Source organism: Vigna unguiculata, chromosome 5 (genome assembly GCF_037176805.1).
Source record: "Vigna unguiculata cultivar grain cowpea cultivar isolate G323 ecotype 2 chromosome 5, ASM3717680v1, whole genome shotgun sequence".
NCBI classification, from domain to species: Eukaryota; Viridiplantae; Streptophyta; class Magnoliopsida; order Fabales; family Fabaceae; genus Vigna; species Vigna unguiculata.
In genome coordinates this window covers 1902105-1916266 of record NC_140796.1, presented here as the reverse complement: position 1 = coordinate 1916266, position 14162 = coordinate 1902105, and the positions used below count along the sequence as shown (strand labels likewise).

The following is a 14162-nucleotide window of genomic DNA, read 5'->3' as shown; positions in this document are numbered from 1 at the left end:
ATGATATTAGAACAATGACTTAAAGTCTATTCTGGATCACCTATTAATGTTTAGTCTCATGCAACGTTTGAGATGTATATGTTTCAGCGTGATGGAGGTATGTTACAAGTATGTTAAGCCATGAAAATTTCTCATTTTGTTTGGTAAGGTTGAGTTAGATTTAAAATTTACTCTTATCATTGTATTAAAAATCATGAGTTAGAATTTATTTCATATTATTTATTAATGTTTAGTATTATTCCGGTACACCCAATAAGTCTCACATCGCTTATGAGTCGAAGTTAAGCGAAGTTTAAATACTCCTACCTCCCTCCACCATTTGAGACGCCTTTAAGGACAAAACTGTGACAGAGTTCCACGTTACTCCAAAACGGACAATACGTCAAAATGAGATGTTCGTTCCTGACGATGGTTGCTGGACTAACAAATCCCTTTCAACTTCCCTTATTCCTATGAATGTATGTTGGAAGCTTTTCAACCATTTAAATTTCTCATTTTGTTTGGTCCTTTTAACTAGTGTATTCTATTGAGACCATATAGTTTTGAGTTTATAAATAATATATAGTTTTGAGTTTTCCTTTGGGAAATTGGTGGTTGAGTTTGATGGGTTATCTTATCTGTTAGTTGGACGTTAGCTACATCAAGATTCTCCCGTTAAACTTTTAATATATGATATATAATATCGTGGATCATGCATTCATACGTAGATATTGTGCATATATATTTGACAAACACACTCTACAGTCTCTTGAAAAAAAAAACTACCAATGAAAATTTTTACTCTAGAATATGTATTAAACTATTATTCTTATTTACTTCTTAAATGATTTTTCTAAAAATAATTAATTATTTGTCAAAATATAAGCCGGATTCAATGGTTTAAATGTTTACACTAAATACACGAAATTTATTTTTAATATCTTATCTCTCGAAACAAAATTTCCCACTTAACTAACAAAACTGCCGAGGATATACTTCTTTGTCGGATATTCAATTATTCTTTGTATGAATATGTGTGATTTTTAATTTAAATATTATAAAAAACCAACATGTAAATTTACCATGTCTGAATAAAATATGTACATAATATTTTTGCTTTGGATTGAACTTATCTACTGTTCAAAACTTTGAACCATAAAAACATTATCAAACATGTGAATCACTAATTGGATCTGAATTGAAAATATTTTCTTGAATTTATTTTTAAAATACTTAAATTTCTCGTGTTCATTTAAAACAAGAGGGAAAAAAGTGAAGGTGACATAATTGGCCTGCACCATCTATAGAATGGTCCACCTAAAACCAGACCTGATGTTCATAAGCAATAAATTTGAAAACGAAAGGAGCTTCAGTGAAAATCTACTATACAGTGCATAAATACAGATATTTTTCTTTCAAAGTTTTTACCTTTTATTTCAATTTTGTTGCTGTTTTTTCCCCCTCCCACTTTTATCTATGCAAATGGCCTAAAAGAAACTCAATAATTCATTTTTCTGGTACTTTCCACCTTCCATTTTTATGCAAGTGCCTCAAACAACAAACTCATACAAATTCTGCAAAGTTTTTGCATGCTTCATACCATTCTAGACTTGTATACCTAACATGATTATTAGTAGTACTAATTACATGTGATTGATGCAAAGGTTAAGAGTTAAAGGATATAGAGTAAGTTAAATCATTGAAATTCAAAGACTCATGTATATGAATAGCAGAAAAACTTAATTATTGAAGAGTTTTTACCAACACAATAATACATAAGCATCATAAAGTGAAGGTTCTGGACTTAGGTGAATCAGCAATTTTTAAGGTCTCTTCAATGAGTTTTCTGGCTTTTCTGCTTCTTATCTCCACTCTCATGCTCTCACTCTTCTCCATCTTATCATAAGGTTTCCTCAGTTTCAAAGACCTTATTTTGGATTTTAGAGTCCCTACCAACCTTCCCAGACCCATCATCGTTAATTCTGCGAAAAAACACTGAAATAAAAACACTAAGCACTGCATAATAACAAGCACAAAGAAAAGAATGGAAAAACAAGAGGGTGATGAGAAACATACCTTGTCCCCTTGTTCTTTGTGGTAACAGAACACTTCCTCCACTTTTTGGTAGAGAATGCAGAAGAAGATGAAAACAAAAACTACACTTGTTGTAGAAAAAAGAAAAATGAAAAGGGTATATGATATGATGAACAAATAGTTTGTGTTTCTGTGTTAAAGGGGAAATGAAACAAGTTAGGAAGAGGAAATGAATGAATTGAAATGTGAGAATTGGTGTGAAATGTTAAGCATCAAGAGCATGTAAGGCTAATAGCTCTGAAGATATATATATATATATATATATATATATATATATATATATATATATATATATATATATATATATATATATATATATATATATGGATTCGAAGTTCTGCATAATAATTTAAGTATTGGTTATTCAGAACCATAAAAAAAGTTCTAATTACTAGGTTTTTTTTTACCAGAATTTGTAATATTTAAGTTATGCAAATAAATTCCTTAAAAAAGTTATGGAAATGGAATACAGAATTTAATTGCAAAAAGAAAAGCCTTCTCACTTAGGGATAGGTGACTAATCTATTATTTGATTTATTTGATTTATATTATATTATTAAATTATCAAAGAAATTTGTAGTTTTAAATAGTTATGCAAGAGTTTCAATTAAGTGGTCAAAAGGTCACTGTTTGTTGGTTTGTGCAGAAAGGAATTCCTACACGATGTGCTTTTAATCCTGAAATTTATTTGTACAACACAAATTTGTTTCTTTGGCTATATCTTAAATATTAAGGTTGACTACAAAATTCTTAAAAATTCATTTGTTTTAGAATTTAATTTATATATAATATTAGTGTGATACTTTTTTATAAGTATATGTATTAAAATTAACTATTTTATTTTATTCATTGATACAGCATGATGATAATGATTTTTGTTATATGAAAATGTTTTACGATAACAGAGTAGTACATAGATTAAGCTCTTAATTATATAACGTGTGGACAATTATTAGTTATAAATAGGATATTAAATTGGGTGTGATTTGTGGTTAAGTCACCATCATCTTTTCTAAAGTATTAAATTCAGTATTTTATATGCTAATTATTTTGAATAATCAAAGATAAGGATGAGTTATTGACCTACAGCCACTCAATCTCTAAAGAGGATTTCTTACACTTTATATATTACTCATAGTATCAAATGAAACATTTCTGTTATAATAAAAAATAGAATTAAAGATATAGATTATTATATCATAGTTTAACAATTAGATTCACACACACATATAATAATATCACGGGATTTTTAGAACTATGTATTTATATATTATTTATCACATGACTATTACTCAATTTGGTACTTTTATTATAATGATTGTATCACGGGATATAAATAAACTTTATAAGATGTAATTTGTAAAAGATACATTCCATTTGAAAAATGAATTAAAGGTAATTAAGAAATTTAATAGAGTTAAGAAAGTTTTCACTTGTAATGTTGTGAAATGAAGCCCATTTAAAGTTTTTTTTGGGCCCAGTATGTGTAATATGTGAGAGAAGATCGTGTGGACTGAAAAAGATTAAATACCGTTTTGATTTATTGTTTTTTTGTTAACATGGAAATTAGATAGTCTAACCTTTTTAGTGGACTTATTTATATTTTATCTTTCTACTGTCATCAATGTATATGGTTTTGCACAAATTAAATTTATGAAAATTTTTAATTATTGCAATTAAATTTCTTTCACCATTTTTTTTTTGTTTAAAGCTCTGCGTATCCTTATTTTTTCATTAAGATAATTTGATATTTAAGCCAAATTTTAAGATAAAAAAATGAATGAAAATATCACTAAAGCATATTTCTTTTTATCACCCAGATCACAACATAAAAAAAATTAATGTTTTTTCTTTCTTTCTTCTTTCTCTTATTCTCTTTCTACTGAGTTTATAAGAGTACACACAAATTCACTAAATAAAGAGAAGATTTTATTAGGGGTGGGCAAAAAATTTAATTTTCTTGATCCAATCCACTTTTGCTCCAATCCACTCCATTTATAATCCATTTTATTAAAAATCTAATCCATTTAAAATCCATTTAATGGATATGGATTCCAATCTAATTTACATTTTATATATCTTATGGATTGGATATCCATTTTATAAATCAAGATTTTTAAATATGGATAATCCAAAAAATCCAATCCAAATTTTCAATTTAAATTTTTAGTTGGGTTAGACTAAAGGTTGAGAGGAACTATACTAAATTCAGACTTGGATGGGCCTTGCTCGACGACCTATACGGATCGAACAGGCCCGACAACCATAAGAGGTTGGGCGGGCCTAAAGATATTAACGAAATAGGCGGGCCCGACAAACCGAACGAGTCGATCAGGCCCAATGACCTGATGAGTCACGCGGACCCGAAAACCCGAACGGACCAGGCAGAACCAATGACGAAAACAGGTCAGGCAGCCCAAAGACTCGAACGAGTCAGGCAGGCCCAAAAACCTGAACAGGCCTGACAACCTGAACGGGCCCGAAGACCCGGATGGGCTGGACATCCTGGCGACCCAGACGGGCACGACGACCCGGATAGGCCTGACGACCCAAACGGCCCGATGACCCGGACGGGCCCGAAGACTCGTACGGGCCCGACGACCCGGATGGGCCTGACGACCCATATGGCCCGATGACCCGAACGGGCCCGAAGACCCGTACGGGCCCGACGACCCGGATGGGCCTGACGACCCAGACGGCCCGATGACCCGGACGAGCCCGAAGACCCGTACGGGCCCGACGACCAGGATGGGTCTAACAACCTACACGGGCCTTACGACCCGGATGGGCACGACGACACGAACGGGCCGGACGACCCGAATGGGCCCGACGATCCAGACGGACATGACAACTTGGACGACTTTGACGGGCCTGGCGACCCGGATGAGCCTGACGACCTACACGGGCCTTACGACCCGGATGACACGATGACACGAACGAGCGCTACGACCCGGACGGGCCCTACGACCTAGACGGGCTCGACGTCCCGAACGGGCCCTACGACCCGGATGGGCCCGACGACTCAGACGGGCCTGATGACCTTGACGTACCTGACGACCCAGACGGCCCCACGATTCGAACGTGCCCGACTACCCGATTGGGCCCGACTATTTGGACCTGTCCGTTCGGGTCGTCTGGCCCGTCTGGGTCGTTGGTCCCATTCGGGTCGTTCGGCACGTTCGTGTTGTCGAGCCTGTTTGTGTTTTCGGGCCCGTTCGGATTGTCCGGCCCGTTCGGGTTGTCGAGCCCGTTCGGGTCATCGGGCCGGTCTTGATCGTCCGGGCTGTCGGGTCCGTCCGGATCGTCGATCTCATCCGAGTCATTCGGGCCTTAATGACACAAGTTTTAAGAAATTCAATTTAAATTTCTTTTATTAAAAATGGATTCTGGATTTTAAACTTGATCCAAATATTTGGATTGGATTTAAATCTTGATCCAAATATTTGGATTGGATTTAAATCTTGATCCAAATATTTGGATTGGATTTAAATCTTGATCCAAATATTTGGATCTGGATTCTAAAAAAATCCAAACTACTTTTGCTAAAAAAATGGATTTGGGTCAAAAATCTAATCCAATTATTTGGATATAAAATGGATGTGGATTGGATCATTAAATATCCAATCCATGCCCACCCCTAGATTTTATCACTGTTCTAAATTTGTTCTGAAGAAACACTTGGACAAATATAAGACTCGAATGGCCGGAAAATTGTTCGAAAATTTACTTGGAGATTGAGAAAATAAAAATTTCTTAACTTAAATGGATGTTTTTATTTTTTAATAAATCTATTATATGAATTTATTTGTAGGTAAAATAAATGGATGATAAGTAAATGAATTATTGTCTTACTTTTAAAGTAATTGAGAGTAAAATAGAACAAAAATATATCTATTTAGTATGCAACTTTATTAGATACATAGGGGTTTCTTTTTGCATAACTTTCTTAAATGTTATAGAATTAAATAACCTAAAAACTATCTATTTTATTATACTTTATTTGTCATTTGTTTTTCACTATCTTTCCTTATCCTTTCTTCAAGAACCAAAAAGAAAGAGTAAAGGATGATGAGAAGGGTGAGGTACAATAATTATTGTAAGATGTGAGAAAAAGGAAGCAATGGAATGGAATTTTGAAGATTTCCAACGTAAAAGGATCTAAAAAGAGAAGATGACAATGAAAGAGATAACATGTAATTTAGTTTAGGTGTAAAGTTAAACTTTCTCACATTATTAGTCTCATTACCACGTTCCTCCTCAATTATTGCTGGGCCTTCATTCCTCCACATTAACTTCAAGAGAAAATTTTAAGAAGTAAAAATACATGTGAATGTTAAATTTGACCTTTTTCTAACTGAGGAGTAATATTTCATGTCTAAATTTAAAATTTTTGGATTACATTATTTTCAATTTTTTATAATATTTACATTTTTAAGTTAGAGATAGAGAGAAAATTAGTTACACCACAAATCACATGACACATAATGTTTATGAGAAGCACACAGTAAATGCATGAGACATAGGAGATGATGTATTTCTAAAGGACAGGTTATGCATGCATTGTGTACCATGTTGAATGATTTTATTATATTATAGAAAAAAAAATTTACTACTAAATTTTGATAAATTTCTCTTATAATTTTAGGTGACATCTTCTAAGTGATTTTTCATTTTTTTCATTTTTTCATTCTCAATATTTCAAAATTATTTAGAAGATATCACCTCATGAAAGTTGTCAAAATTTAGTAGTCAAAATATCATTATTCTTATAATACTTAGATTTTGATTATTTATTTTTTTTGATTTTCGGCTTTCTGAGATTTGAGATAAAAAAGACTTGTATATTTAAGTTCTTCCAATAAAATGTTATGTTCTTAATTATGTTTTTTAAATTGTGTTTCACAATTAAAAAAAATGAATGAGTAAAAAATTGGAAAATTCATGCACTCAAGTCAAGTGTACTTGTGTAGTTGGCTACTTAGGTCAAACCTGGATTTGGTGTTACATACACCAATTGTTTGAATTGATGTTGTCACAAAGGTGTAAACATGGTGGTCTGATTAGTTGTACTACCTAACCGGACACGAGTGTCTTCTTCCATCCAAATCATGTTGTTTCCAATTGCCTTCTTCTTTGGCTGCAATAAATTGTACACCATTGATGAACACACAAACTTCAAAGGGAATAATCAATTACAGAGGAAATTGAATTCAAGGTGGTTGTGCATTCATTTTCTTTCATCCATTGCTCTCTTATTTCTTCTCCATTCAACTTCAACTTTGCTACTACAAAACTCACTAATCAAATCAATCACACCTAATCAAAGGATAAACATGAAGTTATATATAGTCTTCTACATATGTTTTATTTTTAAAATGATTATATATTAAAAAGAAATGTTTTGGATCCCTTACTTTTTTTAATGAAAAATAAAATTAATTTTTTTTTTAAATTTTGAACCAATTTAGTCTTAATCTTTAAATTTGTGTATATTTAATCATTTTAATCAAATTTTTATTAAATTTATTTAACATTTCATAATATTGGAGTAAAAATTTATCAAAAAATATAAATAATTCAAAAACTATCATAACGTATCCAAAACATCAAATAAACTTACTAGATTTAAAAAACTAAATTTACACATTTTTAAAATTGAGAAATTAAATTGGACAAAAATTTTGAAGAGAAATTAATTATAATTTTTACTATAAATTAAAGAAAAAAAAACTTATCTAATCCTTAACAAAAGACACAATTAATTATATGACTGAGTCCTGCTCATAAACTAGAGAATTAGCATTTGATTAGGTTATTGTTGAATTGATTAAATATCAAATCAGACATCAATTAGTTAGTCCCCACATTTAATTTTAATTAAATAATTTTTTCATTATATATGCAAGCTTACCATAATTGTTTTATGGTAGTCTTGATCATGACCTGTGGTTCGTACATGTGTCCTGATATGTTATGATTGCACAGACAAAGATTAACGAACGCAATATTTCTATTTCTTAACCCATTCATCATCCTACTACATTTGACCTTTGTCATCAAAATTATTAGGTAGTATTCGGAAACCAGCTTCGTAAAATCATTAATGAATCACATCACTTTCTAACATCACCAACATAATTCAAAGGAGAAATATTAAAAAACAATCACACTACAACAACATTTTACAGCACAAATTGCAGAAGATTCTTCCAAAGAAAAGCTGTGATCCGTCTTCTATTTAATAAAGAATATCAAATACAAAAGTAAATATATTTAATATCACGGAAATACAAAAATGCACTCAATATTTAAAGGAAAAGAAGATTATTGGAATAATATAAAGAGAATTTAGAATTCATTATATTAAAAATATAGATCTGGATCTAAAATTCTGACGTGCAAGCTTGATTATATTCCTGATCAATATATTGTCACTTGTCAAATTCAATCTATGTCTTGAACAAATTGAAAAAGCAAATTGCCTAATTTACCCTCCAAAAATATTCCACTTCCCAAGATGAAAAGAATGGCATTTGGTGAATGATCACGGATCTCGATGTAGTTTAGTTTATGTAAAATTCGTAAATGCAAATTAATTAAACATAAAAGTCTTAACCCAATAGAGAAATTATAAAAAAAAATTCCTTTTACTGTTACAGTTATTTTTATTTTTGTCTCTTTTTTTTTTTGGTTACATATTGCTTATCACAATTAATTAATTAATTAATTATATTTCTCTTGTTTTCTCCACCCACTTTTACAGATTTCAGATTTTCATTGACAAAGCAAAGCACCATATATATAGTGTAAGTCAACACTGGAACATATAATAATGATATTATTTACCTGCTCACCTAAGTAGTAGTTGCTTTGGTACGTAACATAGAAGACATTTCAAGATTTGTAATAAAATATGTTGTTTTCGAAATAAGGTGCATGCATTCATAAAAGAAAAAAAAAACACCGTCTGTTTTTAAAGATTAATAACTATAAACAGTATTTGCGTTATTAATAACGTTTTGTAGTAGGACAAAGAAAAAGACAATTTCCAAATATTATATACCACTGTGCATAGCGCATGGGTGATGCCAACCAAAAATCCAAAAACTTTTCTCAAAAGACATCTCATATATCTCATGCATGTCTGAAAAAAAAAATTAATTAAGTGTAATTAGGAAATAAACTTTCTTAAGTACTTGCAATCATAATCCAAATGTAAAAAATGAAATAAAATAAAGTTCTTGCACACAACACAACAGATATTTTATATAAGAAAAACTTCTCCATTTTGTTCTATACAACCTTGTATGTGTTTGTTCCTACCCTTCTCTTCTCTTTCTCTTTCTCTTTCTCCCTCTTTCCAAAATGAAGTTCCAAGTTATAGAGCTTCTGTTCGGTAAAAGCACCCCAAAACAAATGATCCCAAAAGTGACTTTACTTGCAGTGTTTGCCATACTGTTATTCACTGTGACGCCACTGTCCTACCCTTTGTTCCGATACTCTTCATCATCGAACAAAGAATCCAAGAAGCCATACTCAGCATTTGATGATCTGAACGAGTCTTCAAGCTTGCCTTCAACTTCGATCAAAAAGTGTGACATTTTCAGTGGGGAATGGGTCCCAAACCCAAAGGCTCCATATTACTCAAACAAAACATGCTGGGCTATTCACGAACACCAAAACTGCATGAAGTATGGTAGACCAGACTCTGAGTTCATGAAGTGGAAGTGGAAACCAAATGGGTGTGAACTACCTGTCTTCAACCCTTTCCAGTTTCTTGAGCTTGTCAGAGGAAAATCCATGGCGTTTGTTGGAGACTCAGTTGGCAGAAACCAGATGCAGTCCATGATTTGCCTCCTATCAAGGGTAAGTTTTCTTATTGCTTCATAGTTCATCATTTTTAAGCTTCTGCTAAGAGTTTTCTGGTGTAAGTTTTTGATCCATCAAGAGCATGTGAGCTAGTTAGTTTTTTGTTTTTAGTATTAATTTTTTGATTTATAATTTATGAAAAAAAAAATATTATTTTTATCTGGGTGTGTTTTATTTTAATAACTTCTTACATAAATAATCAAAAGCAAGAACTAAAATACTAGTGGAAGGAGAGAGATTATTTTTCTACTACTTAAAAAAAATAAAAAAATCAAAACTTTAAAATTAGTTCTGGATCTGATTACATTGAAACCCTTTATCCTCACCTAAATTTCAGAGCCACAAAAATTTAAATATCTTAATAGTTAGTAAATGATACTACCCTTTTCGTTTTCTTTATGGAAATCTAAGCTTTGTGATATTTTAAGTTTAACATTTTGAGGTGGAGATGGTGGGATTTCAAATCTATGAGCAGACACAATTACTACTACTATTCTTCTAATGTCTGCTGACACGTGAAGATTAGACATCAATAACGTTTTAGTCAAATAAATCACTTTCTTAACTTTATCTTCACCGTGCTAATTATTCCACTAATTATTTTTGAAAGCTATGTAATACAATTAATCAGCTCGTATTTGTTTTTCTCCAAATGTCTCTATCCCAACCCTGTTACGATGAGTTGTTATCCATATAACAATATTTTGCAACACTTTTTATTGCCATTTTTATCACATCATTATCTTTTTCCTTTTTTTCATCTTATCCCTTTTTATTGAACAGATTTTATTGAAAAAGTATATGGATGCAGTTTTTTTTCCTATTTCGATTATATATACGTTGTCGTTTATCCTTGTGTCTGGTTTGTTCACCTAAGCCATTACGATATTCAAGGATTAGGTAAAATGATCAAAGGAAAGTAACATGCGTGAAAGAGCATCGAGCATGCATGCCGAGGAATCGAATCTTTTCTCGGGAAACTGTGCCACTCACATTCGATTCAACTCGTCACACACCTTGTTCTCTACGTCTGTGTCTAGCTACCACATAAAAGAAAATGAATATAATATTAACCTTAAATTAGTGTTGCTAAATTTTCCAAAACCATTTATCAGTTCAACTAATAGCAATTAAATGTTAAGTATTTATTTACAGAGAAAAAAAAAATAGTGTCGGCATAATTTTTGTCCCCTCTTTATGTATATCTAACTAAGTAGACTTCCATTATTCAAAACCTGAAAAATTACTATACAAAATTTGACGTTTCGGGTATACTTGTGATACACAATAGTACTCCCAGAATTACCCTATGGAGGAAGCTACCCTGTCAGTAACTTAGTCACACTTTCAAAAAGAAAAAACTTGTTCACTGTTGATGGTAGCAGAACTTTTCATTCTATTGGCTTCTGCTTTGAATTATACACTGATATTATGAAGAAGAGTTTATGTCAACTTGCATTTTGAGACAGCAATAATTGTTCAGGTCCTGCCAAACCAGAAAGTAGAAATGGTTGAGAATTGAGCTTTCACATTTAATTATAAGATGGTGTTAACACTTAATTATTCATTAGGTCATAAAAGAAAACAAATGAAGAATTAATACATATAAAAACATGTAACTTGGTATTACACATAAAATGTACCTGATGATTAATTATAGTGAGTGTGTGTTAAAGAGTACTATTTGCTTGCATTTCTCTTGTATGACACAGGAAAAAGAAAAGAAAAACACAAGGTACCCCAGTTTCTTGTTGTTTTATGTCAGGTTGTCTTTTGACATTCCAACCATTCTGCATAAGGCTATTAGCTAAGTGCTTGTTCGGTTCAGAATAATAATTATACTACGTTTGGTTGTTTTTATAAAATTCTTTTCAGTTTGTCTTGATCCTCTTTTACAATATTCCTTCTTCTTTTTACATTGCCTTTAAGAAAACATGCATTAGTTTGTTAATATAAAGAGATTAAGAGAATATAATATTTCTGATAATCATGTAAACTACTCAGTTTCTTATAAATTGAGGTCTTATGCAAAAGTGACAAAAATGAAGCAGTTAGGACTTGCTATTATAGGTTCAAGTTGTAACACCAAACTGTATCCACTATAAGAAAGAAAGATTGTGAGAAAAAGAGAGACAGAGAGATGAGAACTATATAAAGGTGGTGTGGAGAGTTCAATAATAGATCTTGTTGAGAGGTCACATTTCTGAAATTAGAAAAACCAGTGATGCTGTTGTGCACGTCAAATACTCTTTGATAACATTAGGACTTTGGTTGAATATGAAATTGATGAGAAATTAAAGCTTGGCCAACCAAATCCATATGCATGGACAAAATTTCATATTAGTCTGTGTTTGAAGGGAATCTGAGATGAGAGAGAGAGAGAGACCAGATGGGACCACTCGATTATTTTATTTACTCCAAATACAAAAGTGAATATATATCATAATGTATTATTGCCATTAGCGTAATGCATTATTAATAAGATTAGCTATCCATTTCTGTGTCTTTTGCGGAAAAGTTCACATGTAAACAATACAACTATGAGCTGGATCCTCCGAGTTTGTAACATGCAGGGTTTTGCTTCTTTTCCCAACACAAAAACATGACTTAAGATGATAAAGGAGGCTAAAAGGAAATGCTCTAAAAGGTGATGTTACATGGAATAATTTCAGAATTTGGCAATTGTTTAGGAGCTTAAAATTTGCAGTACTTACAGTACAAAAAGAGAGGGTTCTCTGATAAAGTTCGAAACTTATAACTTAACTATTACTTTCTGTTTTTACTTACACACTTGTGTGTAAGTAAAAACAGCATTATTCTTGGTTAATGCAATAGTTGTTCTAGATTGGAAATTTTGTTTGTTGCAGACAGAGTATACAGTTTAAGCTGATAAAAGAATAATAATACACTGCTGTTGTTATTCATATACACCACAGGAATAAAAAAAACATATAAGTTGAGTACGCATCACGTCATGCATTATTGTATAATAATAGTAACAAGTATACGCATTTCAAAGAAACGACACTTGATGTTTGTTTGGTAGCAAAATGACGTTTATTTGACATACACCACTTTGTTGTATGCTATTATTTGTTTGGCAAAGGAGCATATTTTGTTTTGGTTGTTTGTACGAGTATTCTGTAACCATTTTGTTGGGATTTGGTAGGTGGAATGGCCCATTGATGTGTCGTATAAAAGAGACGATTACTTTATGAGGTGGAAGTACCCGAGTTACAACTTCACCATGGCTGCTTTTTGGACAACTCATTTGGTGAGATCCAAAGAAGCAGATTCAAAGGGCCCAGGCCCAACTGGGCTTTGCAACCTTTACCTTGATGAGCCTGATGAGAAGTGGATAACCCAAGTTGAGGATTTTGACTATGTGATTCTCAATGGAGGACATTGGTTTACACGTTCCATGGTTTTCTACGAGAAACAAAAAATTGTCGGATGCCATTACTGTCTCTTGGAGAATGTCCCTGACTTGACCATGTACTATGGTTACAGAAGAGCTTTCAGGACTGCGTTTAAGGCCATCAATAGATTAGAGAAGTTCAAAGGCACAGTGTTTCTGAGGACATTTGCCCCATCACATTTTGAGAATGGGTTGTGGAACCAGGGTGGGAACTGCGTCAGAACTAAGCCATTTAGGAGCAATGAGACACAATTAGAGGGTCTTGATTTGGAGTTTTATATGATTCAGTTGGAGGAGTTCAAGATTGCTGAGAAGGAAGCCAGAAAAAAGGGTTTGAAATATAGGCTATTTGATGTCACACAAGCATCGTTGTTGAGACCGGACGGTCACCCAAGTAGATACGGTCATTGGCCTAATGAAAATGTGACACTGTACAATGATTGTGTTCATTGGTGTTTGCCTGGTCCTATTGACACGTGGAGTGATTTTCTGCTCGGGATGTTGAAGATGGAGGGTGTGAGATCAGCGGAAGAGAGGCTTCATTTGCGTTCAAATTGACAATTCAATTTTATCGGATATTTGTGTAACGTTGCTTGTAATTGTAAACTTCATTGCGCACATCTACTGTAATTTGTAAATCTTTTTAAACTAAGATCGAATTTGATCATCCCTTTTATAACTTTATGTTCATTGATATATATCTTTTTGTTGTTCCTCATAAATATTATCGAAATATTCTTTACATAATTCGGAATATAAGTAAGGACCACTTGAATGACAAAACTCACTATTCAATCTGAAA

The 14162-nt window shown here is 32.3% G+C and overlaps 1 protein-coding gene and 1 long non-coding RNA gene across 2 annotated transcripts; one reads left to right on the top strand and one right to left on the bottom strand.

The window, feature by feature from the left end:
• Positions 1-1698: 1698 nt before the first annotated feature.
• On the bottom strand, positions 1699-2310 carry LOC114185764 (uncharacterized). Its single transcript, XR_003604890.2, has 2 exons — positions 2056-2310; positions 1699-1974 (listed from the first exon to the last, which is right to left on the bottom strand). It is a non-coding gene; the product is annotated as an uncharacterized LOC114185764 (long non-coding RNA).
• Positions 2311-9359: 7049 nt separating this feature from the next.
• On the top strand, positions 9360-14039 carry LOC114183821 (protein trichome birefringence-like 19). The gene is made up of 2 exons (XM_028070973.2): positions 9360-9939; positions 13112-14039. Exons 1-2 carry the CDS (start codon positions 9439-9441, stop codon positions 13916-13918), a joined length of 1308 nt encoding a protein of 435 aa, XP_027926774.2. The 5' UTR covers positions 9360-9438; the 3' UTR covers positions 13919-14039.
• Positions 14040-14162: the final 123 nt, after the last annotated feature.

Bases quoted from the DNA above. Each gene is read 5' to 3' on its own strand.
- LOC114183821 (XM_028070973.2), top strand. From the start codon at position 9,439: ATGAAGTTCCAAGTTATAGAGCTTCTGTTCGGTAAAAGCACCCCAAAA. The intron at 9,940-13,111 runs GTAAGTTTTCTT...GGGATTTGGTAG, and splicing joins TGATTTGCCTCCTATCAAGG to GTGGAATGGCCCATTGATGT.